Source organism: Durio zibethinus, chromosome 27 (genome assembly GCF_047325235.1).
Source record: "Durio zibethinus cultivar Kanyao isolate XHJ-2024 chromosome 27, ASM4732523v1, whole genome shotgun sequence".
Classification (NCBI taxonomy): Eukaryota; Viridiplantae; Streptophyta; class Magnoliopsida; order Malvales; family Malvaceae; genus Durio; species Durio zibethinus.
Genome location: NC_143188.1, coordinates 17,121,099 through 17,147,282, shown reverse-complemented (window position 1 = coordinate 17,147,282; position 26,184 = coordinate 17,121,099). Strand labels below are relative to the sequence as shown.

The window sequence follows — 26,184 nt, the reverse complement described above, 5'->3', positions numbered from 1 at the left end:
TAAATATATAAATTTTATAAATTGTTAGTGAATAAAATGATATCACACATTAATAACGTGAATCAAATGATATTATTTTATTAATGAGTAAATTTTTAAAAAAAATATTAAATTTTACATTTATTCATTAATATGATAATATGATCTAATTTTTTGATAATTTATAAAATTTATATATTGATAATACATCAAATATAAATCTTTATTTTAAATCAACAATTAATTATAATTACTTTCTTATTATTAAATAATCTCATAATTATCTTAAAAAAAATTTTAAGAAATTCAATGCTTTTCAATATGCTATTCAAGTCAACATATTAAAAAATATTAAAGTCAAGATTCAATAATTTTTTTTCGAAAAACGATCTTCATAAATCATAGTCGTTGAATAAAGTAACGTACTTACATACTTGCAATACAAAAAGCTTCGAGTACTTTTTAAGAAATAAAGCCATTGAGTCAAGACATTAAAAATGAAACGGTCAAAAGGAAAGAAAATTTTAATGTAAAAACTAGAAACACCAAACTGGAAATGAAGTGAGAAATCGAAGGCCAAACAATGAAACCGGATATTACCAACAAATTACCAGAAGAGTGTATTTCTTACATACTTTCTTTTACATCCCCAATCGATGTTTGTAGATCAAAGCTTGTCTCTCCTGTCTTCAGATCAGCCGCTGATTCGGATACCATTTGGGGCAAATTTCTGCCGCCTGATTGTTATGATATCATTTCCAATTCATCATCATCTTCCAACCAGTTGGTTGCTTCCATGTCCAAGACCCAGCTGTATTTCCATCTTTGCAATAACCCTGTTGTTATTGACAACGGTACCATGGTAAACGTATATATATTTTTTAATTTTTATGTTAATTTTTGTCTTTAATTTGGTCAGTTTTGTAATAAAATGGGCTTCCTAAGATTTGGGTATTTTTTATTTAGATGAAAATAAAGTGGAATTAATCTATTGATTGGGTATTTATTTAGCATGGTAATTGAGTTGTTTGGCTTTGGAGAATTTAGCTTTAGAGTTGTTCCTGTGTCGATGGATTAGATGGTTATAATTATTTGATAAAACCCCAATTGTTTAGGCTGACACACTTTTGACCATTTTGAAACCGGGGAATTTCCTGGAAAATGTATAAGTCAATGGTTTGGAAGTCAAGCTTTGTCAAATGATTTCGTGTGGTGAGTAGTAGCAAAACTTTTTAGGCAGTCCATATGAAAGTTTGGATGATTGAAAATGTTGAATCAATCAGGAAGGGGAGCTATGAGAAATGACAATGTTTCATGGTCCTAGAGAGGAGCCATGAATCTAATATTCACTGTGAACTAGAGTTAGTCTTGGGATATAAATGCTCATACCACCTTTACCTTATGTCTTTTGTGGGACAAAACCGTGGAGCTTAGTAGGGTCAAAGCAGATGATGCCTCACAAGTTGCTGTGGATCGTGACAAGAAGCCTGCTAAGACTAATGACATATAGTTAATTTAGATAGTTAGATTGATGCCTCAATTTATTTGTACTAATATCCACCTTGTGATTTGTTGGCATAGCAGAAAATCTAGTTTTCTGCCCACCATAATTTGTGAAAAAGTTCTGAGGTCCCCCCTGGTGGGCAGTTCACCCTAATATTTGTGCGAGTTTGTCCATGGTTTATATTTTACAAATTCTGTAATGTTTGTCCTTTCTTTTTGGGGTTCGATATGTTACAATTTCTACATTAATCATAAGTTCTTGGGAAATTGTATTATGTGCATTTCTAGAATTGATCAATTGCATATGATGCCTAGATCCTATTTTTGAGTGACTTTGCCATCCAATAATGAGAGATTTATGTCGTGGAATCCTAATTTTGGAACTACTGTGACTTTGTTACTTATGCTATAAAATCTGGTATACAACATAGCTTTTCTCCTTTTCAATATATTATTATTCTGGGATTCTGGTTGGATTTTAATGGCTAAAATGTAAAGGAGACTAACTTCTTGAGTTGTGGACCCAAACCAGTAGAATTGTATGTTATACCCGGTTTAATGCTTTCCTATTTGACGCATATGTTAAGAACATTAGTATGTTTACCACCTTGATTTTTCTATACAGAGCTTTGGTCTGGATAAAGCGACTGGGAAAAAATGTTACATGTTGGCGGCTCGAAGGCTTTCAATTGCTTGGTCAAACACGCCTAACTACTGGAGATGGAGACATCTGCCTGAGTCTAGGTGTGTCTGCTCTTGAATCCTCTTCTTATTTGCTTGAAAAGTTAATAATTATGTTGCTATATTGTACTGTCTTAGGGATCAAAATTTCATTTCTATAAATAATTCATATATGACTGACTGCATTTTTAGGTTCTCTGAAGTGGCTGAGCTCAGACAGGTGTGGTGGCTGGATGTGAAGGGAACAATAGAGACTAAAATTTTGTCTCCTAAGACAACTTATGTAGCTTACCTTGTATATAAATTTGCAACACCTAGATATGGATTTGAGAAAAAACCTGTAGACCTGCATGTTGAGTTAGAACAAAGTGATGCCGGGCGAACTTTTCGTGTATTCCTAGATCCTTCAGAAAATATTCCTCAATTTTCTCGTGAGAGAGGAGATGGGTGGATGGAGGTTAAGTTGGGTGAGTTCTTCAATGAACACGGTGATGATGGGAAAGCTATTTGTAGTTTGCGGGAGGTTGATAACTATATCCCTAAGAAGGGCCTCATTGTTGAAGGAATTGATATTAGGCCTAAAGATATCAGATAGAAAAGAGTTTCATAGTATGCCGTGATAAACATTATTGTTTGTGACATATATACAACATTTTTAGTGGGAACATTTGCTAGTGTGGTATACTATAGTTGTAGAAGTGACGTCCAATCGGCCTTTCCTGTTCAAGTACTGCTAATTTGGATTGTGAAATCTTTTCTTGATTATAGGTGAGAAACCAAACCTTTCAATTTGTTTACTTAGATATGCCGTCTTAGCAAACCAGTAGAAACAAAGAAGTAGATCTGCTAGAGTGCAAAGCCTGTTACTTTTTGCTATATTCAACTACTACATGATAGGATAGATGGTTAAAATTTTTATGTTTAGCTGTGTCGTGCTGAATGTTGATCTCTCAAGTCTTAGACTCTTAGTACTGATCTTTTCAATGAAAGACTAGTGTGGTCCTTAAGTCTGTTATCAAATCACATGCATCTGTGCCATGTATGTCACTTTAGGCCTAATCCACCAGCAACCATTCTCACTTTTGTTCATAGAAGAAATCTGCCAGCTCTATTTCCATCTGTCCACTCAATTCTTATCTTGAGATAATTACAACCTATTCAATAATTGAAAGCATTTTTTTATATGAGATTAGGCTTAAAGATGGCGGATGGTCAGAATTTCTTCGTATTTTATGATAACTCGATCATTTTTAGTATTTTATGCTTCTCTTAACGACAGTTGCAGCAGTAGTGCCTTGATCAATCCTTTGCTGTTTTTTAAAGTAAACTGAGATCCTCAAATCAAGTATTGAGTATTTGAGTCAAATAACAAATCTTCCATTTTATCTTATGTTTGATAGAAAAGCCACTTTGCTGCTACCTTTCTTGTCAATTATGTTGCTCTGAATTCTGAATGTTGGGTATGACTCAATGCAAATCTTCTACATAAGAGACTGTTGGAGTCTTCAGCCTTTAATCTGATAGTGATAATATCAATTTTACATGCATCCCTGCTATTAGACCTGACGACTCATTTATTCGTATTGTGTAAAATATTAAAATTCATGTATTCGTATCATATTTTACACGAAAATTATGTCATAATTCGTGTCAACACGAAAACATATAATACATTTTTTCAGATTTGTTAAACCCATATATAATGATTGCTAAAATTTTAAATTGTGTCACTTTTGTATCCATTTTTCATATTGTATTCATGATATGTGACCATGTCATGTTTTAGATTGTTAGGTCGATTTGCTATTTGCTCACTTATAAGCCAAAATCTCATTTCTCTAAGGTTATCATCAACGTCTCACATTGTACATCGTAATACTTTTGTGATCATACTGTTTGTAACAATTTGATTTGCATCCAATTCCCCGTCTTGAGTTAGGGATTTGGTGATATATGCGTGTGCGCGCATGCACGTGTTGTTTTGATGATTCAGGTATGTTCCATATTGATGGCATATGGCATTGAATTTACCATCATGAATTTCTTGTTGACGCTAATCTCAAATGCATGTGTTTTTTGTGATATAAACCATATATTTTTATTTGGGGCTGCAGATTAAGTAATCTATTTACTATTGAATTTCTGTTCACAAAATTGTTAATAAAAAGAATAGAATAAATTGAATTTTTAATGTTTTCTTGATGTCTTAACCTTTTGAATGTTGAGAAAAAATTAAGGACTCACATGAAAGAAATTGTAAATTTAAGGACTGAAAAAGAATCCAAATAAAATGTTCGGGACTGTGGAATAAATTACCCGGATAAATTCTTGCCCGTTCCCTTGGTTCCCAAACAAAACAAGTTTTGAAAAGTGAATACTTCAAAAAAAAAAAAATTGGCGCCGGAGCACGGTAAAAAGCCATCAAAATCTAAAAAATCGAAGGAAAAAAAAACACTTTTGTCCTCGAAAAAGTGAAGAAAAATAAAATAAAATAAAAAGAATTCAAAGCAAGCACCGGCAAGGGCTTCCGGGCAGCACTCTATTGCTTCATCATTCCTCTCTTAATTCGTAAGCAAACCCAACCCAATTCCTTTTACCCTATTTTCTCTCTCTCTCTCTCTCTCTCTCGAATTTTTTTGGATTTTTCGCTGATTTTTTTTCTTTATTCTTTTTTGTGTAAAAATGTGAATGCAATTAGTTCTAAGGAAGTAAAAGAAGGATTCCGTAACAAAGATTCAAAGAAGCTTACATCATTATCAGATTTTCTAAACCGAAAGCTATTGGATTTGCATCCAATGCCCATCTTATGATGGGTATTTGGTGATATGTGTGTGCGTGCACGCGTCGTTTATACGATTTAAGTTAGTCTCATTTGATTGCACATGACATTCAGTTTATTATTGTGAATTTTTGTTGGTGCTAATTATATAATTTTATGATACGATAATATGATATAAAAGTATTATATATATGTTTTAAAAAAATGTATTTTATATTTATTTATATCAACATAAATTTTGATATAACATATTTTGTGTCATATATATGTTGATTTATTTAAATATGTAACATAATACGAATAATATATTTAATTTAATATTATTATACGAGTACATGTTTAATATATTTTTTATATTTATTTTAATTTAATATAAATATTATTTTAATTTTTAATTATGATATTTAATTAACTATTTAATATCATATAAATTTTATTTTAAATATTTAATTATGATACTCATTTAATAATTATTATAAAATTATTTTATATTTTAATAATATAAATATTAATATTAATCCTATACATTATTATCTTATTACTTAATCTTTAATAATTTATCATTTTGAATTTAATCTACTAAAAATTAATATAGTTATATAATATAAATTAAAATATATATTAAATACATATTAAATGAGTATTAAAATTTTTTTATTTTTTAATCTGTAAATACTTTTTTATATTATTAATATGTTAAATTTATTAAATTGTAAATTATGGATAGTTTATAGTTATTTATTATTTTAGTCATATTTTTGTATATATTTATGTTAATCATATCTATTTGTATATATTCATATTAATCGTGTTTATTCACGTATATCTGTATTATTTGTGTTTATTCGTATCGCGTTTAAATGAATTTATGATTTGTATTAATTATATTATGTTGCATATAATACATATATTAAACATATTGTATTTGTATTTATTATTTAAACACGTTTTATAACTCGTATCGTGTTCATGTTTTAATAATTCATATTATTACACATATAAAAAAATATATCAAAACATTAATTGCCATGTCTAATGCAAATTTTGAATGCATGTCTTTTATGAGATATAAAACATGTGGTACTATTTTAGACTATAGATTAAGTAATCAATTTGCTATTGAATTTCTATTCACAAAGATGTTAATAAAAAGAATAGAATAAATTAAATTTATAATGATTTTGTTTAGATACGATAATTCATATATTTGAGTCATATAAAATATTAAAATTTATGTATTTATGTCATATTTTATATAAAAAATTACATATCAAATTTGTGTTGACATAAAAATAAAAATATTTTTTTTATTTCATTAAACTAGCATATAATTATTATTAAAATTTTAAAACATCTCATATTTGTATTTTTTTATATTATTTTTTACTGTATCATCATGTTGTATTTAAAATTATAATGTCTATTATTGTTGATATGTTAACCTTTTTAATATTGAAAAAAAAAAAAAGATTTTGATCAGAGTAGAATATTTTTGTACCATAAAATTAAAGTTGAGCTTAACATTTAGCTTAGCTGTCAATTATTTGGTAAAATTTCAGTTAAGGTGTCATTGGTCATTGTTGTTTGAAGCTTACATTAGCATTGTGATTGGGTTCCAAAACGTAATTTTGGATCCAAACGTACTGCTAAATATATTATAGTTTGTATTAAAATATTTTTAAATATTTAAAAAATGAGTCAACCGTAAAAGCATATAAGGAAGAGATGCAGTTGCAGTTTAGATTTATGATTTGGGGTAAAATGATCAAATATTTATTCAATTATTTATTATTGACAAAGCTAACCTCAATTAATAAATATTTTTTTGTATATTTTCAGATTAAATTTCAGAACAATTTATATTAATTATTTCAAAAGTATTTCAAATTTATTTTATTATATCTTAATATTAATTTCCTTGAATAATATTAAAACAATCTATTTTTTACTTTTCAACATCATTTTTTTTAGATATTTTAATATTTCATAATAATTTTTTGTAACACTTTTCAAACAATTTTCTTTTAATTCGAACATTTTTTAACCACAACAGTAATATTAAATTAGACTCTGCAGATTTGTATTCCCCAAATTCCAAAAGGTTCAATTAAGGACTCACATGAAATAAATTGGAAGTTTAAGGACTAAAAACAATCAAATAAATTGTTTGGGGATTGTGGAATAAATTACCCGGATAAATTCTTGCCAGTTACCCTTTGTTTAAAAACAAAACAAGTTTTGAAAAGTGAAAACTTCAAAAAAAAATTGGCGCCGAAGCACAGAAAAAAATTTCATCAAAATCTTAAAAATCGAAGCCAAAAAAAAAAAAGCCTTTGTCTTCGAAGAACTGAATAAAAAAAAATGAATTCAAAGCAAACTCCAACAAGGGCTTTCGGGCAGTACTCTATTGCTTCGTCATTCCTCTCTCGTTCTTCCAATTCGTAAGCAAACCGAACCCAATTCCTCTTACCCTCTTTTCTCTCTCTCTATCCTTTTTTTTTGGATTTTTGGCTGATTTTTTCTTCTTTTTTTTTTTTGTTAAAATTTGTGAATGAAATTTAGTTCTAAGGAAATAAAAGAAGATTTGCGTAACGAAGATTCGAAGAAGCTTACGTCTTTATCAGATTATCTAAACCGAAAGCTACCCAGAAGTTCTGGTATTCCCAAAATTGTACAGGTAATATTTTTTTCTTTTTTTTTTCTTTATTTTTAGTCTCTGTTTTGTTGCAGATAAAATGGATTTTTTTAAAAATTTTGCAGCTTCCTTTGTTAAAATTTGTAATAACCCAAATCTTGATAGGAGAAACCAAGGCCATTTTCATTGCTTTTGCGTCCAAATGAAGGGGAATCCATTGATAAGCAGAAGGAGAGAAAGAAAGAAGAGGAAAAAGAGAAAAATGAACTTCTTGATAAAGTTGTTTTTGAGCAGTTCAAGCAAGATAGCACTGAGAAAGTAGATTCTATAATGAGTTTAGGTGGTGTTGGTGAAGAAGAAAAGGAAGAAAATTCAAGAAAAAGACAGAATCCATTTCGAGGTATTAAATGTTGCTTTTTTTTTTTCTAGGCCTGCTTTATCCTTGGAATATGCTTTTTAATGTCTTGGTTCTAGATGACTGAAATGTTAAATATATATGTATGGTCAAGCAATTTGTCTTCATATGTCAATTTCATGTATGAGAAATAATTGAATGAAACGGTTACTCCACGTTGGTATATGTTATTTCCTTTCAAATCATTATATATTATTGAAAAAAATCAACCATTTAATTATCACATGATGTATGATAAATAGTTAGATTTTTTACAATAATGTGATCAAGTAGGATTTGAATGAAAGGAATGTGGAGCAACGGTTTCATAGTCCTTTTTCTGTCAGGTATATTGTCTGAGAAGGACAGACAAAGCTTGTAAGTGAACAATGAACATGAAAGAATCTGGAAGTAGAAGCTAGAAGAAACAGAAAGGATGGATTAATTAGCTCAAGATGTCAATTATTAGTCAGTGTGTTACATATTTGATCATTTTCTTGCTCAAATATGGTATAATGAGTTTGCACCCTTTTTAGATCTTTGTTAGATATGGCAATTTCAAATATAACACAATGACATAATATGAAAACGATATGAATAAAAAAAAAGAAAATAAATTATTGAAATTTTAGCGAAAATCATAAATATATTTAACAAAACAAAAAATATATATTTCATATTTTCGTATGGACACAAATTGTGACATGTAACTTTCGTGTAAAACATAACACAAATGCATAAATTTTTAGTATATTATATGATATGAATGCACGAATTGTCGGGTTGAATCTCTGTTCTGGTTTGGTTGTAACATCTCTTACAGCTAAATATGAATGTTGATGAATTTGACTTCAAATCTATATTCTTCAGTTTTGTGGGATGTTTTACATTAGAGGTTATAGAATTTGGCTTGAAATTGTGTGGATTAGCAGATTTAGATGAAGAACGCAGAACACGAAAGCCTTTTCTAGTTCTGGCAGATGATCCACAAAACCTGAAGAAAAGAAGAAGGGATTGTTCTATAAGCAACAAGAAACCAAAACCCCTTTATAATCACTGTAAGCATGATATCATTTCTTAAATTTTCTTCTAGAATTAATCATATGATATATTATCTGGTGAAGTCCTATGAATCCTTTGTTCTCTTTGGTTTTCCTTCTTTTCTTTTCAAGTTCTTGATTGTTTGTGAAGATGTTAAGATTTTTTATCCTTTGTTCTCTGCTGACAGATGCAAATGGCTGTGGCTGGTGGGACTGTGACATGGAAGGTGTTGACAGTGAGGAAGTAGGCTTTGGTGAAGTATGGGAAGGGGTGGGTTCTACAACATTTGGAGGAATAGTAGACTGGCATTGATCTGATTCTGATCAGTGTTTCAGTATGTTTAAAACTGAAGCAATGCCAAATGCCAAGAGATGGTTATCAAGTTCTTTGTTTTAGGTAATGATGAACAGAATCTCAGTCTATCCTCTGCTTTGTATCAATACACTATGATTCCATATCTTATCATTTCAACAAAGTAAAACATAGAGTAAAATGTGAAGAATGAAAAGAGAAGAAACCATGGAAAATTGATATTTTGTTGGCTGAATCATACATGAGATGAGACTTAGCTTCTTAACAGTAAAAACTACCATTTACAGTTCTCTACCACATTGGATTCAATGATTGGGTGTAGCATTCTGCTAGAACAAATTTGTATAACCTGTCCATATTAGCAGGATCTTAATATCTGATACCAGGCAGGCTATTTTTAGTTCAGATGTGGTGGTGGAAGGTTTTAAAATATTTGGTTTCAACTTGTGAAATCTTCTTTTTCTCTCATGTGTACTGAGAAGCAAATGTAGTTAAGTTGTACATAATATGACCTAATTGTCTACCAACGATGGGTTAAGCTGATGTAATTCCTTAAGTTTCATCAATGCAAAGTTCAAGGTTTCAAGGTCCAATACAATCAAGGTGTTTTATCTGCTCTTACAAAGCCATATTTCGACCATGAGTTGAGCAAAAATTAAAAAAAATAAAAATAAAATGGGGTGACAAAGGCTAGGACTCTCAATCTCAATATAATTTAGAAGTAAGAGTGTGATCGAGTCAATATAAGAAAATGTTTGAATTTAATATGAAATTTATTATTGAAAATTTAATTTATAAAAATTGAGTATTTGAATTTGTTTCATTTTCTTCGTTTAATAAAAATGAGTTTGATTTTTATGTTTAATTTTAAATTTAATTATGTATTTGAATTGATATATAAAAATAAAATAATAATTTAAAAACTTTATTAGATTTATAAATTATTTGAATATTAAGATGATTCAATTTGATTTATTGAATAAATTAAATTATTCCAGTTAAAGCTTAATTCAATAATAATTATGAATGATAAATAATTAAATCAAGATAAATTTTTATTTATTTCGAATCTAATTTTATATTTATAATATTTAAATTCGATTTAATGATTTTTTTTTTAATATTCAAAATTAATTCGATTTGATATTATATAAAATCGTATTTGATTTAATTTAAAATTAATATTTTTAATATAAATTTTTTTAATATAAATATAAAATTAAAATAAATAAAAATATAAAATCAAATAAATAATTAAAAAAATATATAATCTGATCAAAATAAATTTTTTTAAAATCGGACTAAAATCTGATTTAAAAAAAAAATTAAAAGATCATCAGATCGGATGAAATGGAAAAGAGATTAACCTATCATCCCTAATAACGACGGAATGAACTGAATGATCTGCAAGTATTGACAAAACATTTACATTCTTGCTGAGAAGCTACGAGAGCTACGCGCTGGCCAACTGCGCCGCCACCCCGTGACCACCGTAGGCTTCCTATTTTATTCTGACAAGTAAAAAAAAATCAAACCACTACGCCACAATTTTCTTCACTAGCCTAGCATTGGTAGACGTTTATTTTCCTCTCCTTTCTTAGTGGACCTTAGAAAATTATTCGACAGACTTCTAGAATTCCTTACCTTTCCTTTCTAACTTTTGTATTTTCTTTTCTTCCCCATGGACAAGGTCAAGCATGTTAGGCGATAGCAATATGTCAACAAGTTTGTTGAATACATGTTCATTCGTTCGAATAGTTAAAGAATTTGATTCTTTTTTTAAATAAAATTTTGATTTTAAATTTTGTAAATAATAAAATAAACACTTAAAAATTTTATTTTTTTATAAAATTAGATATAATTTGACTTTAAATTCATTAAAATTTAAAAATAATTAAAATTTTAGATAAAAAAATACATATTCAATTACCCAAAATTATAAATATATTTTTTTTTAATTTTTGGTGTATTTGTCTGTATAATATTTGAATATTAGCCTTCATTTTAAAATTCTTGAGGACAAATTGGCTCAACCCTTTTTATTTGGCATTTAATCATGTCAAAAATAACCAATTTAAATGGATAGTCTTCCCCCCATGATTTGTAAGAACTAAAATTATAATAAAATATTTTTTGGTTGAGATAGATTTAAAGATTTATGTATTTGTGTCTTATAAAATTATAAAATTTTTATATTTATAATATGTTTTGTAAGGAAATTATATATTACAATTCATGTCATATAAAAATATAAAATATATTTTTTAAATTTTATTAAATTAAAAAATAATTATTATGAAAATTTTAAATTATAAAATTTTTTTTATTATATTTATATTGTATTATTGAATTGTATTTTAAATTATTAAATTTAAATTAAAAAAAATTAAAAATATCAAGAGAATCGAATTCCAATTCCCATGTCTTAACACATGGAAATTTAGAATTGTGACCAAGAGTCATCTATATGTCATAGTCAATTGTAATTTGATTCTTTTAGAATTATATATATATATATATAAAAGATGGATTCTTTTATTCAGAATTTTTACTAAAAAATTTGTACTCCACATTCTTCCCATTTTCGTTGATGCCAACAATTGTTCTCGTTGAGTGGAGTCCCATCGATCCATTGAAAAAGTTTCTTTGCCTTACTCTCTTTGATGGAAAGACCAAACTATTCTTAGCTTTCTAGAAAATAATCTTTGGATTTTTTAAAAGAATTTTCTTCCCTTTCCAATTTTTATTATTCTTTTTATTTATTTAAAGAAATACTCTTTATACCAACCAAAGATGAATTTAAATGCAAATGATCTTGAATTTGAAGTATATTGGTGGCTTTTGTTGACATTTCCAATCTTGAATAGATGATTTCCATGAGACTTCCACTTCCCCCGTATCTTGTCTTGGATTAATTTTAATTTTGTAATTTTTTATATATAGTGGAATTATAGCTTGTGGAAAAAATAATATTATGACAACAGAAAATGTAAAAGGAAAAGTCTTAAGTAGGTTTGATAATTTGAAACACGATACGATATAAAAATAATATTAATAAAAGATATAAAAATAATACGATTTAAAATTAAAAAAAAATCATAAATATATTTAATAAAATAAAAAAATTTATATTTTATATTTTCGTATCAACAAAAATTATAATATATAATTTTTATATAAAATACGATATGAATATAATATTTCACACGATATGATAATACGAATTATCAAATTTAATCTTAAAACAAAGAGCTTTAAAGAATAACTACAATAATCAATAATTTAAGACAATTATTGTCCCTAATCTATTTGTTCATGTGACGAAAAACAGTGGCAGAAAAATCATGATCTGTAAGGCAAATTTATTCCATGCAAGCGAGTGACAGCCATTGGCAAAAGGATATCCTTATAATTATTCCTATTCATTTTCTTTGTTACAAAGAAAAATCAAAATTCTCAAAAAAAAAAAAAAAACATTTCATTCATTTGCAAAAATTAAAAAGAATAGAGCTTACATGTTTTGAATATTAAAAAAATATAGTTAAAATAATAAAAAAATTTAACTTTTATTACTTTATTTAGATAAGTTTTATATTTTTATTATACAAAAATAAAATTTTAAATTTTAATTTGTATTCGAATAAATTTTTAATTTGTAATTTGTCTATAAATAAAATTTTAATATAAATCGATTTTTCGTTTGAAATAAAAAATTATTTAATATAAATTAAAATATAAAAATTTATTTAGATATAATAAAAATATAAAAATTTATTTAAAAATATAATTCAAAGACTTTTCAGTATTTTAACAAAAAATAATATATATTTTTTAATTTTTTAAAAACAATAAATTATTTTTGTTAGAATACTAAAAATAATTATTTATTATTAAATTATAATATGATTAGATAAAATAAAAATAAGATGGTGAGGCCATACTTTCACTTACTGGCATATGATTAATATCCAAGAATATTTGGTGAGTCATATTGGGAGGAAATGAAAAGGAAATTATTGGTTTTTATGTGATATAGTAATATGATATAGAAAAAAATAAAAAATAAAAAATTATATTGTTTAAAATTTTAATAAAAAAATATACTGATTTAATAAAAATTAAAATTATTTTTGTATTTAATATTTACATACAAATTATAATTTTATATTTAATATAAAATAAATATGATATATACGTACGAATTATTAAATTTACTCAAAATCATTCAAATCCAAAATTGATTGAATTAAAACTCATAAAAACTCAAATTTAATATTAAAATTAAAATTATTAATTTTATTTTAACTTGAACTTAGATCTAATTTCAACTTAATATAATTTTACCTGATTACCACATCAATTAATAATGACTCAAAAATAAAATAATTCGAATTTGATGTAACTGAAACTAAGACTCCAAGTGAGTCCAAAGACGGTTTAAATTAAGTTTCAAAGGTTTGTTTGTTATGCAGTGCTTACAAAATTGTCGTTGGAAGTGAGTCTGTTTCTGGTCCCACGCCATCTTTCTCTTGACGTTTCTCGTTTGATCGGCGTCCCGTTGAAGAGCCCAAGTGGAATGGCTGGCACTGTTGCAGTGGGACATATTGACGGAGATGTGGATTTTATCCCATTTTTTAGTACGAGATAGTTTGAATTTACATTATTAATTAAATTTAAATATTAATTTTAATAAAATTAAGAATGATAATTTAACTTTTATTTGATGGATTTTGATGTGATTTGATTTTTTAGTATCAAATTTTTTTAAATCAAATTTTATATCAAGTTAGGTCGAATGGTTAAAAAATAAAATCAGATTAGATCGAAATCAGATTTTAGATAAATTTATCTCGATTTAATTTGATACATATAAAAATTTTTTTAATTATATATTTTATTTAATTTTATATTTATATTAAAAATAATATTTTATTAATTTTGAATTGAATCGAATCGAATATAATTTTATATAATTTTAGATCAAATCGAATTCATGTATATAAAAAAAAAATCAGATCAAATTTAGATATTATAGGTATAAAGTTGAATTGGATTCGATACGAGCAAAAACCAAACTTATTCTATCTTGATTAAGGATAACAACGGGTTGGGTCAAGGTAAGTTTTTGTTCCCCTTGAATCAGACCCGATTTATAACTACAAAATTCGAATTTGATCCGAACCTGACATTGAATAAATCGTATCGAACTGACTCTGAAATTAATAAAATATTATTTTTTAAAATATAAAATATTATTTTTTAAATATAAATATATAAAAATATATAAATTAAAAATTAAAAAATAATTTTTTATATAATATCGGGTCGGATTGAGTTTTAAACAAACTCGACCTAACCCGACTTCGATTTTTCTTTAATAATATCCGACCCAAAATTCGATTTTAAAAAACAAAAAAATTGATCATATGGGATCGGATCGGGTCGAAACTCGTCGGTTCCAAGTTTGGCTACCAACCATAATCCTGATTCGATGTGATCCCTAAATAAGATTAATTCAACATAATATTTTTTGTAAAATTTTTTTAATTGAAATTATGGTAATTATTATTATTATTATTTTTAATTTTATTAAAACTAATATTATCATCTATGCAAATAAATTTTTAAATGATAAATTAATAAAATTTAATTTGAATTAAATCGATTAAAAAAGAAATTAAAATTAAAATTAAAATTTTATAATAATATATATAATAAAAAACCCAAATCAAATGCAAACGCCATCTAACATTATTACTATTATTTTTCTTTAATTTATTACTAAAATAAGAACAAGTCAATCCAAGTGTATCTAGTTATTTCTATGATAGAAAGGTTGGAAGTGAAAAACCAAAATATCTACCGACTGCATTTGATCCGACAACCGCATCCATTTTCTAATTTTCTCGCTGCGTCATGATGCACTCCCCATTCCCGAATCCGCACCGCCAACAAAAATAAATAAATAACCCAAAATTAAATTAATTCATTAAAAAATTTTCTGTCCTTATTTTATTTAAAAAAGTTAAATAAAAATTTATAATTAAATTATATAATTTTTCAGAATTTGATATATAATGTATTAAATATTAATCAATAAAAATAAATCATGTAATTATTTTATTAATTAGTTTTTATTATTTTAATATATTATTAATGGCGTTAATATTTGTGTAAAATGACATGATAAAATAAAAATTGAAGTATCGAATTTTTTTTTATAAATATTAGATAATAAAAAATGGTATAATTTAAAGGTTAAATTACGTATTAATCCAAAACAAAAACACAAAGCGACCGCGGTCCCACCCACCGAATCAGCAGTCTACGCAACACTTTTTATTTTCTTTTCACTAAAAAAAAGAAAGAAAATAAAAAATAAATCAATATAAAAAAGTGAAGGCTTCGGGAGTTAACGTGACATTGGCACCCACCTGGCAATCGTGGAGGGGCGAGCAGCCATCTCAGAACACTCTGACGAGGCTCCAAACGGCTGTTCCACCACGCGACAGGCCCACGGCTCCAGCTATCAACGCTTCATTCTCTCCTTGTTTTTCTCTTATCATTTTCTTTGCATCCAATAAAAAACGCCACGGTTGCTTTAGGCTGCTCGCTTTTTCTTCATGAAAATCTTAAGTCCCCGACCCGCGATTCTCTGATTTAGCGTTTCGTTTTCTTTTCCAGTTCTTTTTATAAGATCTTCCGAGAACAGAGGCGGTTCCTTACAAGTTTGCTCTTTTTTTTTGAACTTTTTTGGTGATCGCATGAGTTTGGGAGATTTATAGCTAAGAAGAAAGAAAAAGAAAAGAAAAAGGAAAACGATTTAATTTTGATTAGTCGAAATGGTTACCGGAAACATATTTCATTGTAGAAAGAGTTCATGGCCGCCTGAGGAATATATCAGCCGTAATACTTTACAGTTGGTAAGCTTTTGATATTCACGGAAAGATAACTTTGTTGATCTTGGACTTGATTTGATTCTATTTGGTTCCTGAAAGAATATGTAAAAGCCGAGGAAAAACATAGTTGTAGTGTAAAAGTTAGAGGATCAAGGCTGTTTTTCCACGGATTTAGTTTTATCCTTGAAGTAATAAGATTCGAAATCTATTTATAGAAAAATTGAAAGTTTTTCTTTTTTTTTTGGTGCCTGTTATTTAATTTAATCATAGTGATTTGGTAGATAGGATACAAGACGTGCTTTAGGAAACATTTAGCTAATATGTTTACTTAAGTATTAGAAAATTTGGCTTTTTCTTTGTATTAGCCATTAATGAAAGCTTGATTGCAAGCTTGCGACTCATCAGAATTCAGAAAAAGTTCAGGAGGATTTGAAGGTTGACTGGCCTGATATTATTCATGTCTTAGATATGATTAGTTGATTTTCTCAGCCGGTGTCTGGTCAAAATCCTGTAATTTTTGAAAAGCAATAGAAAAAAAAAGTGTTGAACTTGATACCTATGTCATAACAGTTTTAAGTTAGGGTTAGTTCTTCCTGATATTATTTCATATTTGATAGTCCTAAATCGAGCAATTATCCCATCTGTATTGCATATTACCGAGTAAGAGGAATAAGAGTGACATTTTGGTTTAAGTTTCGGTCTTAAACGGCACATTGGTTCTATCTGACAACTATTTTATTTGACATGATAGTTGTAGATTTTGTTTCATATTAACGTTAAGCTTTCTTCTATACTGATTTTGTTGGTTTGGTACTCCTCTATAGTTTGATTTTGATAGTGCTGCCCCACCAAAACAAGCTTGGAGAAGGAAATTAAACAGCCATGCTAATATTCTTAAAGAATTCAGTATTACATTTAAGGAAGCAATAAAGATGGTAAGTGATAAGAACCCAGTTTGACTAATTCAAGATACTGAAATTATCTACTTATAGCAAGAGTGCATGATATCTTATCCTGGTTACCTCTTCTAATTGATCTTGGAATTTGAAATCTTAGGTGCGATTAGGTATACGTCTGTGGTCCTATATCAGGGAAGAGGCTGCTCATGGAAGGGTAATTGTCTTGTTTAATTTAGTTTGCTATCATTTGATTTTTTTTTTCTATTTTTTATTTTTTGGAAATAGATTATTATTTTCCTTGATGGCACGACAGCATGTTGAAGATGTTTTCTGAGTATTTTTTTGATGTTGTTGCATGATTATGTGCAGAAAGCACCTATTGACCCCTTCACCCGAGAAAGTTGTAAGCCATCTGCATCTCAAGGAGTTCCACTGGGAGGAATGGGGTATTTAATGTGGCTTAGATACTTGGTTCAGCTCTTAACGCTGGAATATTTTATGTATCTGATGGTGGCAAATCATGTTGCAGGAGTGGCAGTATATCCAGGGGTTTCAGAGGCGAGTTCAGGCAATGGCAAATTGTTCCTGGAACTTGTGCCTCTTCACCTGTAATGGCTAATCAATTTTCTGTAAAGCTCTGCTCTTCAACTTATTTACTTGCTCATGATCTAATCTTAGTATTAGGTTTTAATTGATTTATTTCAAGAGAATGATCTAAAACCAAAAGTATGTATACAAAATAAGACTGGTCAACATATGGTTTTAGGACTGTCTTTGGGGCACATGATATATGTTTTGAACTTGAATTTGTGTTTCCATAGGACGAATTGACAAATTTTCATTAAAAGAGTTTTCAAGGCAATATTTGAATTTTATATGATGGTTTTTTTTTTTCTTTTTAAATCTAGCATCAACCAGTATGGTTGCTGTGCACCATTGAATTATTCAATATTATCTTATTAGTAGATTATGGCTGTAGTTTTTCCAACTTATTTGCTGAAACAAATAAAGAGACTTCCCCCCCAAGATGAGGGATAAAACAGAACACATTAGATGTTAGGAAATGTTAAACCAGAATTTTCTTTTTAATGATGGTTTGATTTATTTTCTGATACTGTAGATATTTATATCTCGTGATGGTGGGAATAAGAAGTATTCTTCAGTTTTGGCTCCAGGACAGCATGAAGGATTAGGGTAAGAATAAAACCCGGAAGCAATAAACAATCATTCTAAAAGAAATTTGATGTTTGTTTATTATGTTCTTTAGCGTGCTAAAATAAAAAGATATTTACAAGCTTTTCTTCGACTCGTTAATATATGAGGTTAACCTCAAGTGTTATGCAACAACTGTAACTATGAATTTGACATCAAACTTTTGACAGTTGCATCACATATATCTGTGGCTTGCCAAGTTAACAAGATGTTGTGCATGTAGGTCTTCCATTTAGCCGTTAATATCCAAATGAGAAGCCAGAGCTGCAGGTTTTGATAATTATGAAATTTGAGTACCAAGGAAAATTCTATTAAAAACTTGGCAGAGTAAATAAAATCTGGTTTGATTTCTGTGTCATAGTTCTTGCATTTTGTTTATAACATTAAAACTTACATCATTTGGTCAATTGTTGACTGCAAAATTGCTTTTGGCTTGCTACTTATTTATTTACATATTTATATATCAGGCCTAGTACTTTGATCTCTGAATATTCTATTCCTTTCTAAAATTATTTGGTGAGGAAGTGCTAACTGCTACAGAGGTGACAACAATTTTTTTGTTGAGTTGGGACTGAGTGCACAGTGATACACTTTTTGGGGAAAATGGGGAAAGAAGGGGGTGGGGTGGTTGAATTCATTGTTGAATAGGGTGTGTCCTTCATGCAGGTGTATTTTGTGTATCGAAAGTGTCTTCTTTTCTGTGAAATGTTAGAAAGCGCCTGGATTTGAAGAAGAAAGATTGATCTGTCTTTCATTATCTTTTTGAAGTTTGGTATGAAATTTATTATTGGAGTTAGTGAAGATTGTAAACCTAATGTCAGTTGCATGCTTTCACAGGAAAGCTAATGATGAGGGTATTTCATCATGGGATTGGAATCTGAGTGGCCAGCATTCTACATACCATGCTTTGTTTCCTAGAGCATGGACAATATATGATGGTATTATTCAGACTTTCTTTGTTATATAAATCTGTTCATTTTTCCTTGAATCATGTTTTGAAAGAGTCTCTTTACTTTTTCAGGTGAACCAGATCCTGACCTAAAAGTGTCCTGTCGACAGATATCACCATTCATACCACATAATTATAGGGATAGCAGTCTTCCGGCAGCTGTTTTTGTGTACACAGTATGTTTACTAAGCATCTAACATCAGAACTTACTGACTTGTAACAACCCTTTTTGGTCTTATGTGCTGATTTAGAATTGACATGTAATTGATTATTTCCAACACTATTTTATGGTCACTTTGTTTTATTTCTTACAAGGCTGTTACTTGTTCTATTGCAGTTGGTGAATACTGGAAAAGAAAGGGCAAAAGTCAGTGTACTCTTCACTTGGGCAGTAAGTTAATTTACTATGTCCAAACTTGTTTAATTTTACTCAATCAATAATAAGACAGGTGCTGGGATGTTCAGTAATTATTTTTTGTTTCTGCAGAATTCAATTGGTGGAATTTCACACATATCAGGAGATCATGTGAACGAACCATTCATGTGAGTATCTTTTGTGTACTTCTTTCTATTTAAACTATGCACTTTGGAAAATGTCTTAACTTTCTTTTCTTTTATTTGATAGAGGCAAAGATGGAGTTTCTGGTGTACTTCTTCATCACAAGCAAGTCATCAAACCTTAGTAGCTATATATGATGGTTGCTTTGCAGATTTCTCATAGTCATTTCACTGTTATAAGAGGTGAAAGCGAACATAACGTAATAATCACCTTGCTGGCTTCATCCAAGCCTTAACGCCTTTAATAACACACAAACTGACAAATAAAGGGAAAAAATAAATGGAAAAAGAGGAAAAGACAACGTCAGACTCTTAAATAAACCTCTAAATTATACTTGTAGCTATTATTTGAAGTTAAAAGAAAGTTGATGATAATTGATATTGGGAAGAAACGAAAATCTTAAAGATAAAAAGACAATTTCCTTATATAATCATCTATTAAAAATACAAATTAAATCTGGGCCATGCATTTTTTTGGTTATGTGAACATACTTGTGTTGCTAGCAAAGGTTGTTACAATATCAGGAGGCTATAACATTTTCTCCAAAATGAAAAGTACTAAGAACCGACTCAATCCACTTTGTCCTGTGGCTCACCTGCACAAACCCTCAGTTTGCAGATGGTATTGAGTTTGAGATACAATATTAAGAAAAATTATTTTTCTTTTCTGTTAAAAATTGGGGACACAATTGCATTTCTAGGAAATGGTGATGGGAAGTCATGAGGGGCGTGCGTGATTGTTGCATTTCTAAAGTGTTGGTGAGAAATCACTAGTATGCCTGATTTTTCCAGATGTGAAAAGGCGCAAAAAATTTAATTTACCATGCCTCATGACACACCTGTTTTGCATATAGGTTTTAAGGCCTTTTAGATGCCTGAAAGAAGTATGGAGTCTTTTCTATAACAACCAAAATTTCAAAGCATTGGTACCATATATTTAGCTTGTCTTTATTTTATAGGACAACTAGATTATTTCTTAAGAATTTTTGTGAATGTTCTTAATTAGGACAACTAGATTATTTCTTAAGAATTTTGTTCTTAAGAATTTTGTGAATGTGCTTAATGTATCTTCTGAAACGTTTTGTTTGCCTTCTCACAACAGCACTCCCTGAGAGCTTGAATTTCAGAGGACCTTAGAATATTAAAAAAATTATTTTAGCTTGCTTTAGCCTTTATTGTTATGTTTTTCCTCTCTTTCGTGTTCTTTTCTTTAAATTTATCTTCTTTTTTCTGAATTAGCATTGAAATTTTCCTCCAGTCCGTCAGTTTCCTGGACATTTTCTTCAGTGTTGGCATTGATATTATTTATTCTCTTTGCTCCCATAAATTGTCTTCCTGCTATCCTGTTTGTGTTTTGCTTTGATGCATAATTTATGTGCATAAAATATTTTTATATATTGCTAACATAATGACTAGTTTTCAAACGTTTCTAAGAATTGTGGCCATTTCACAGGACTGCTAAGGGGAAACCTCCTGTTACTTTTGCTGTAGCTGCATCTGAAACCCAGAATGTCAATGTAACAGTTCTACCCTGTTTTGGTCTTACTGAAGGAACTTTTGTAACAGCAAGGAAGATGTGGGGTAAAATGATGCAGGTAATGATTTCGTGTAAAAGGCTGTTTGACTTCCTTTTTATTACATCATTCTTCCTACCTTCAATTTTAGTTACGGAACTCATTGACCTTGGATGCTTATCTTCAATTTCAAAAGCATAAATCTTGCTTGATGAATTCCAAATAGTGCCACAGCATTCTTTCAAAGTTTGGCATCAATTATGGCTATGCTACACATTTGCCTGACCCATTGAGAGTTAAATTGTTGTTTTTCTATCTGAAGGATGGACAATTTGATCATGAAAATTTCAATTGTGGACCAAGCATGCCTTCAACTCCTGGAGAGACACTTTGTGCTGCTGTTTCTGCCTCTGCCTGGGTGGAACCCCATGGAAAGTGCACCATTGCATTTGCTCTTGCTTGGTCTTGTCCAAAAATAAAATTTTTAAAAGGGAGCTCATACCATAGGTATATTTACAATGCTCCTTTTCCCTTCTCCTTCAAGCATTTAGTTTGCTGTGTTTACTACAGACCTTGGATTGGATGTTTGTGGTATTGTCTCTTTAATGTTGCTAAGCCCACAAGAATTCCAAACTTTACTGTGTGGGAAACACCAGTTATTAGTCTCTACCATGGAAGCTGTCCTTATTAATTTTTCCTTTTGTGGCCAGATTGCTGAAACTGTAATCTCTTTTTCTGGTGGTTTACATATTTTGTCCTAGGAAAGATAGCTAATATGTTGCAGATCTAGTGGTCATCCGATGTTTTTAAATCTAGCAATGTTGGTTGTGGTTTTCTTTACATGTACTCAGTGGCATCTTTAAGTGACAGTGGTCACATTTTGGTCGTCATCTCTTAGGCTTTTTCCTTTTCTTACAGGAGATACACAAAATTCTATGGCACATCTGAAAGAGCAGCTCTGAACTTGGTTCATGATGCACTGACAAGTATGGATCTGGTTTGAATATCTTTGCATTTCTTGCAGTATTTTCTTTTTCAAGTCATTGTTTATATGGAATCATGCTTTCCAATATGGTTTTGCCTTTTGTTTTAGAACTTCTTCATTTAAGTGGTCCTAAATTTCTATTAACTTTATATTGGTTCCTAAGACCTATGCATTTTTATTGGTCATAGATTACAAGCGGTGGGAAGAAGAGATTGAGAAATGGCAAAGTCCCATCCTCAATGATGAAAGGCTGCCAGAATGGTAACATCCAATGCCACCTTTTATTTTTCTGATTGACCTTATCTTTCATTTCGTTCTACATCCCCCCCCCCCCCCCCCTTTTATTTTTAATTTATTGTTTTGATGTCTGTAGAGGATAGTCTTAGCATGTAGCAAAACCTTCCCCTTGCTTATATAGAAACTGGTATGTAAGGTTAAGGAGAAGGGTGCATGTAACGTATGTAATACTTTTTCTAAATTGCTTATATAATTCCTCAATGCCTTGCTGATTCTAAAATAGAGACATGAAAATGTATGTATAAGAACATTTTTCTCTTTCCTTCTTCACTAGAAACTAGAAAGAAAGTGAGTGAGGAAAGCAGGGGGAGGTGGGACATTGAAGACCATGAATGTTTGACTCTTTGTAGGGGCGAACTGTGCTTTAGGCAATTTGTTTAATACCTTCCAAGCAGCACGACCATTGTGCTGCAGACATCTGTCTCAGAGAGCACAGCATTATTGTAGTGTATTTTTGGTCTGATATTGTCATTTGATATTTCTTCATATGTCATGGTAATTATCTAATCTTCATCTTGTATGTTCAGGTATAAATTCACATTGTTTAATGAGCTCTACTTTTTGGTCGCTGGTGGAACAGTTTGGATAGGTTCTCATACTAAGTGCCCTTTCTTTTGCATCTCTTGGTTTAGCTTAAATTAATATCTGTATCTTGTTGTACAGTCTGCATCATTAACTTATAGTATCTTGTATATCAGCAACAACTCATAACATCTTGGTCCGTAAAGCTGGATTGACTTATTTAATCATTTTGCAGATTCTTCATTGCCATCTTCAAATGTGAAAAGTGATCAAGATCCACCAATTAAAGTAGAAAGCGTAGATGTAAAAGTAACCGAAGCTGAACTGAACTGCAGGCATAGTACTGTGTTTGAACATACTAGTACCAGTGGTTGTAATGGTTCTACTGGTGTTGGGTTAAAACGGAATGGTGATTCTACTATTCCTCAGAATAAAGGAAGCAGCAATCACTTCCCACATCACTTGAAATTGAGGGATCAACTAGATGGCAATGATGATGTTGGTAGGTTTCTGTACTTGGAAGGAGTCGAATATATGATGTGGTGCACTTATGATGTACACTTCTATGCATCTTTTGCCCTCCTTGATCTTTTTCCCAAAATTGAACTCAATATTCAACGTGACTTTGCTAAAGCTGTTTTATCCGAGGATGGAAGGAAAGTAAAGTTTCTAGCAGAGGGTAATTTCGGAATTCGCAAGGTTAGAGGAGCTGTTCCTCATGATCTAGGGACTCATGATCCTTGGAATGAAATGAATGCATATAACATACATGATACAAGCAAATGGAAGGATCTGAATCCCAAGTTTGTACTTCAAGTTTACAGAGATTTTGCTGCCACAGGGGATATGGCATTTGGTGTTGATGTTTGGCCTGCTGTACGCACTGCAATGGAATACATGGAACAATTTGATAGAGACGATGACGGCCTCATTGAAAATGATGGATTTCCAGATCAAACATATGATACTTGGACTGTTCATGGTGTAAGTGCTTACTGTGGTTGTTTATGGCTTGCCGCACTCCAAGCTGCTGCTGCAATGGCCCAGCAGCTAGGTGATAAGTTCTTTGCTGAAACATGCAAAAGCAAATTTTTTAGTGCAAAATTAGCATTTGAAGAGAAACTGTGGAATGGTTCTTATTTCAACTATGACAGTGGGTCAAGTAGTAACAGTAAGTCGATACAAGCTGACCAACTGGCAGGGCAATGGTACACAGCTTCTTCAGGCTTGGCTCCACTTTTTGATGAGTTCAAAACAAGAAGTGCTCTTCGGAAAATATATGATTTCAATGTGATGAAAGTTGAAGGAGGAACGATGGGTGCTGTAAATGGGATGCATCCCAATGGTAAGGTGGATGATACTTGCATGCAGTCACGTGAAATTTGGACAGGCGTTACCTATTCTGTGGCGGCTAATATGATTCTTGCTGGAATGGAAGAAGAGGCATTCACTACAGCTGAAGGTATTTTTGTTGCAGGCTGGTCAGAAGAGGGCTTTGGGTAAGTGTTGAATATGATTTTTAATTTATCTTTTTTTTTTTCCCACACAATGTTTTAGATGCAAAAAATGGTAATATTTATGCAAAAGAATGCTGAAAATCAATTTCCTTGACCATTAGTGTGTTTCAAAGTTCAACGATACATCTTGTGTCATGCGGGGAACAATGCTGAAGTTTTTGTTGGAAAAACTTTTTAATGATAAAAAAATGTACTTTTCAAGTGACCAATACTTGACGGATAGCTGAACCAGGATATCTGAATCCCTGATGATAGGAAAAGTTTTAAGATTCACTGTTGATCAGGGTTGAACAATGATTAGAATGATATTCTATCAAAAGAATGTTGATATTGCATGTGTTAAAAAATCTTTTACCCTTGTGGAAGTTAAATCTGGTTTCAGTAATCCTAGTGAAACCGATACCTGGAGTCCTAAACTGTCTCGAAATATGAGGAGCTACATGAGGATCTACGTACCTTCACTGAGAATTGTCTCATTATAATGGATTTGAAGTCATCTTCCTTTGTTTTTTGTCCTTTGGGAATAACTATTTATATCCTATTTTCTTTTGTAAACAGGTACTGGTTCCAGACTCCAGAAGCATGGACAATTGATGGGCATTTCCGATCTCTTTTATATATGAGGCCTCTTGCAATATGGGGTATGCAATGGGCACTGTCTATACCTAAAGCAATTCTTGAGGCTCCTAAAATAAATATGATGGATCGAATCCTAATTTCTCCAGCAACATTTTCGTTGTCTCTCACCGAAACACGGGTTAGAAAAATTGCAAAGAAATCAAAGTGCTTTGGAAATTCTGCCTTGCAATGTACATGCTGATCATCAGATTCATGTATGTAAAGAAAAATGTTTTGGTCATCATATTCACATATGTAAAGAAACTGTTTTAAGTTATTTGCTTCCTTGAACCCTTTTCAGTAGAATTTGAAGCTGGGGCAGGCTTAGTGGAAGCTCTTTCTGTCTGCAAAAATGTGGCTATCATACGAATATAGAGTCATTCTGATTACTAGGACTTTCTAGCAGATTTTCTTATTAAGAAAATGCCATTTTTCCATTGATTTGGGCTTGCATTTGGATGTTATTCGACCCTCGGTGAGGGTTAGGGTGCAATCAAATCATATAAAAAAAAGTTTAAGCTTAAATTCGACTTAAAATTTGTTACTTGAAATTTGATTCGAATTTAATGAAATTTTAATTTTTAATTTCGATTGAAAAAAAAAATAAATTATTTGAGTTTATTCAATTAAACTCATTTAATAAAAATGAGTTTGATTATATATTCGAATTTTAGTTCAAGCTTAAATTGTTATATATGATATATATAAAAATAAAATAGTATTTTTAATTAAAAGAACAAAAATTTAATTAAATTTTAAACTATTTAAGTCCGAAATTAAAATGTTTTAATTTAACTTATTTAATAAATTAAATTATTCAAGTTGATTCAATAATAATTAAATTAAATTTAAATTTGATCTAAATCACCTTTTGCAATTTACCAGTCAGC

The 26,184-nt window shown here is 29.9% G+C and overlaps 3 protein-coding genes across 4 annotated transcripts; all 3 read left to right on the top strand.

Moving 5' to 3' along the window:
- The first annotated feature begins 457 nt into the window (after nt 1–457).
- On the top strand, nt 458–2,870 carry LOC111280127 (putative F-box protein PP2-B12). Its single transcript, XM_022867300.2, has 3 exons — nt 458–841; nt 2,108–2,226; nt 2,356–2,870. The coding sequence occupies exons 1-3, from the start codon at nt 563–565 to the stop codon at nt 2,756–2,758; spliced, it is 801 nt and encodes a 266-aa protein (XP_022723035.1). The 5' UTR covers nt 458–562; the 3' UTR covers nt 2,759–2,870.
- Nucleotides 2,871–7,096: 4,226 nt separating this feature from the next.
- On the top strand, nt 7,097–9,870 carry LOC111280095 (RNA-binding protein). Its single transcript, XM_022867259.2, has 5 exons — nt 7,097–7,383; nt 7,505–7,619; nt 7,743–7,977; nt 8,904–9,029; nt 9,200–9,870. The coding sequence occupies exons 1-5, from the start codon at nt 7,304–7,306 to the stop codon at nt 9,322–9,324; spliced, it is 681 nt and encodes a 226-aa protein (XP_022722994.2). The 5' UTR covers nt 7,097–7,303; the 3' UTR covers nt 9,325–9,870.
- Nucleotides 9,871–15,741: 5,871 nt separating this feature from the next.
- Nucleotides 15,742–25,735, top strand: LOC111279931 (uncharacterized). Of its 2 annotated transcripts, XM_022867001.2 has the most exons (18): nt 15,742–16,247; nt 17,048–17,158; nt 17,280–17,336; nt 17,492–17,568; nt 17,652–17,751; nt 18,243–18,316; nt 19,172–19,272; nt 19,356–19,459; nt 19,621–19,674; nt 19,771–19,826; nt 19,909–19,947; nt 21,295–21,436; nt 21,678–21,862; nt 22,274–22,341; nt 22,529–22,601; nt 23,165–23,226; nt 23,395–24,658; nt 25,235–25,735. In XM_022867001.2, exons 1-18 carry the CDS (start codon nt 16,167–16,169, stop codon nt 25,494–25,496), a joined length of 2,910 nt encoding a protein of 969 aa, XP_022722736.2. In that variant the 5' UTR covers nt 15,742–16,166; the 3' UTR covers nt 25,497–25,735. The 2 variants fall into 2 exon arrangements, with proteins under 2 accessions (XP_022722736.2, XP_022722738.2); XM_022867003.2 differs by lacking the exon at nt 19,909–19,947.
- The last annotated feature ends 449 nt before the right edge of the window (nt 25,736–26,184 follow it).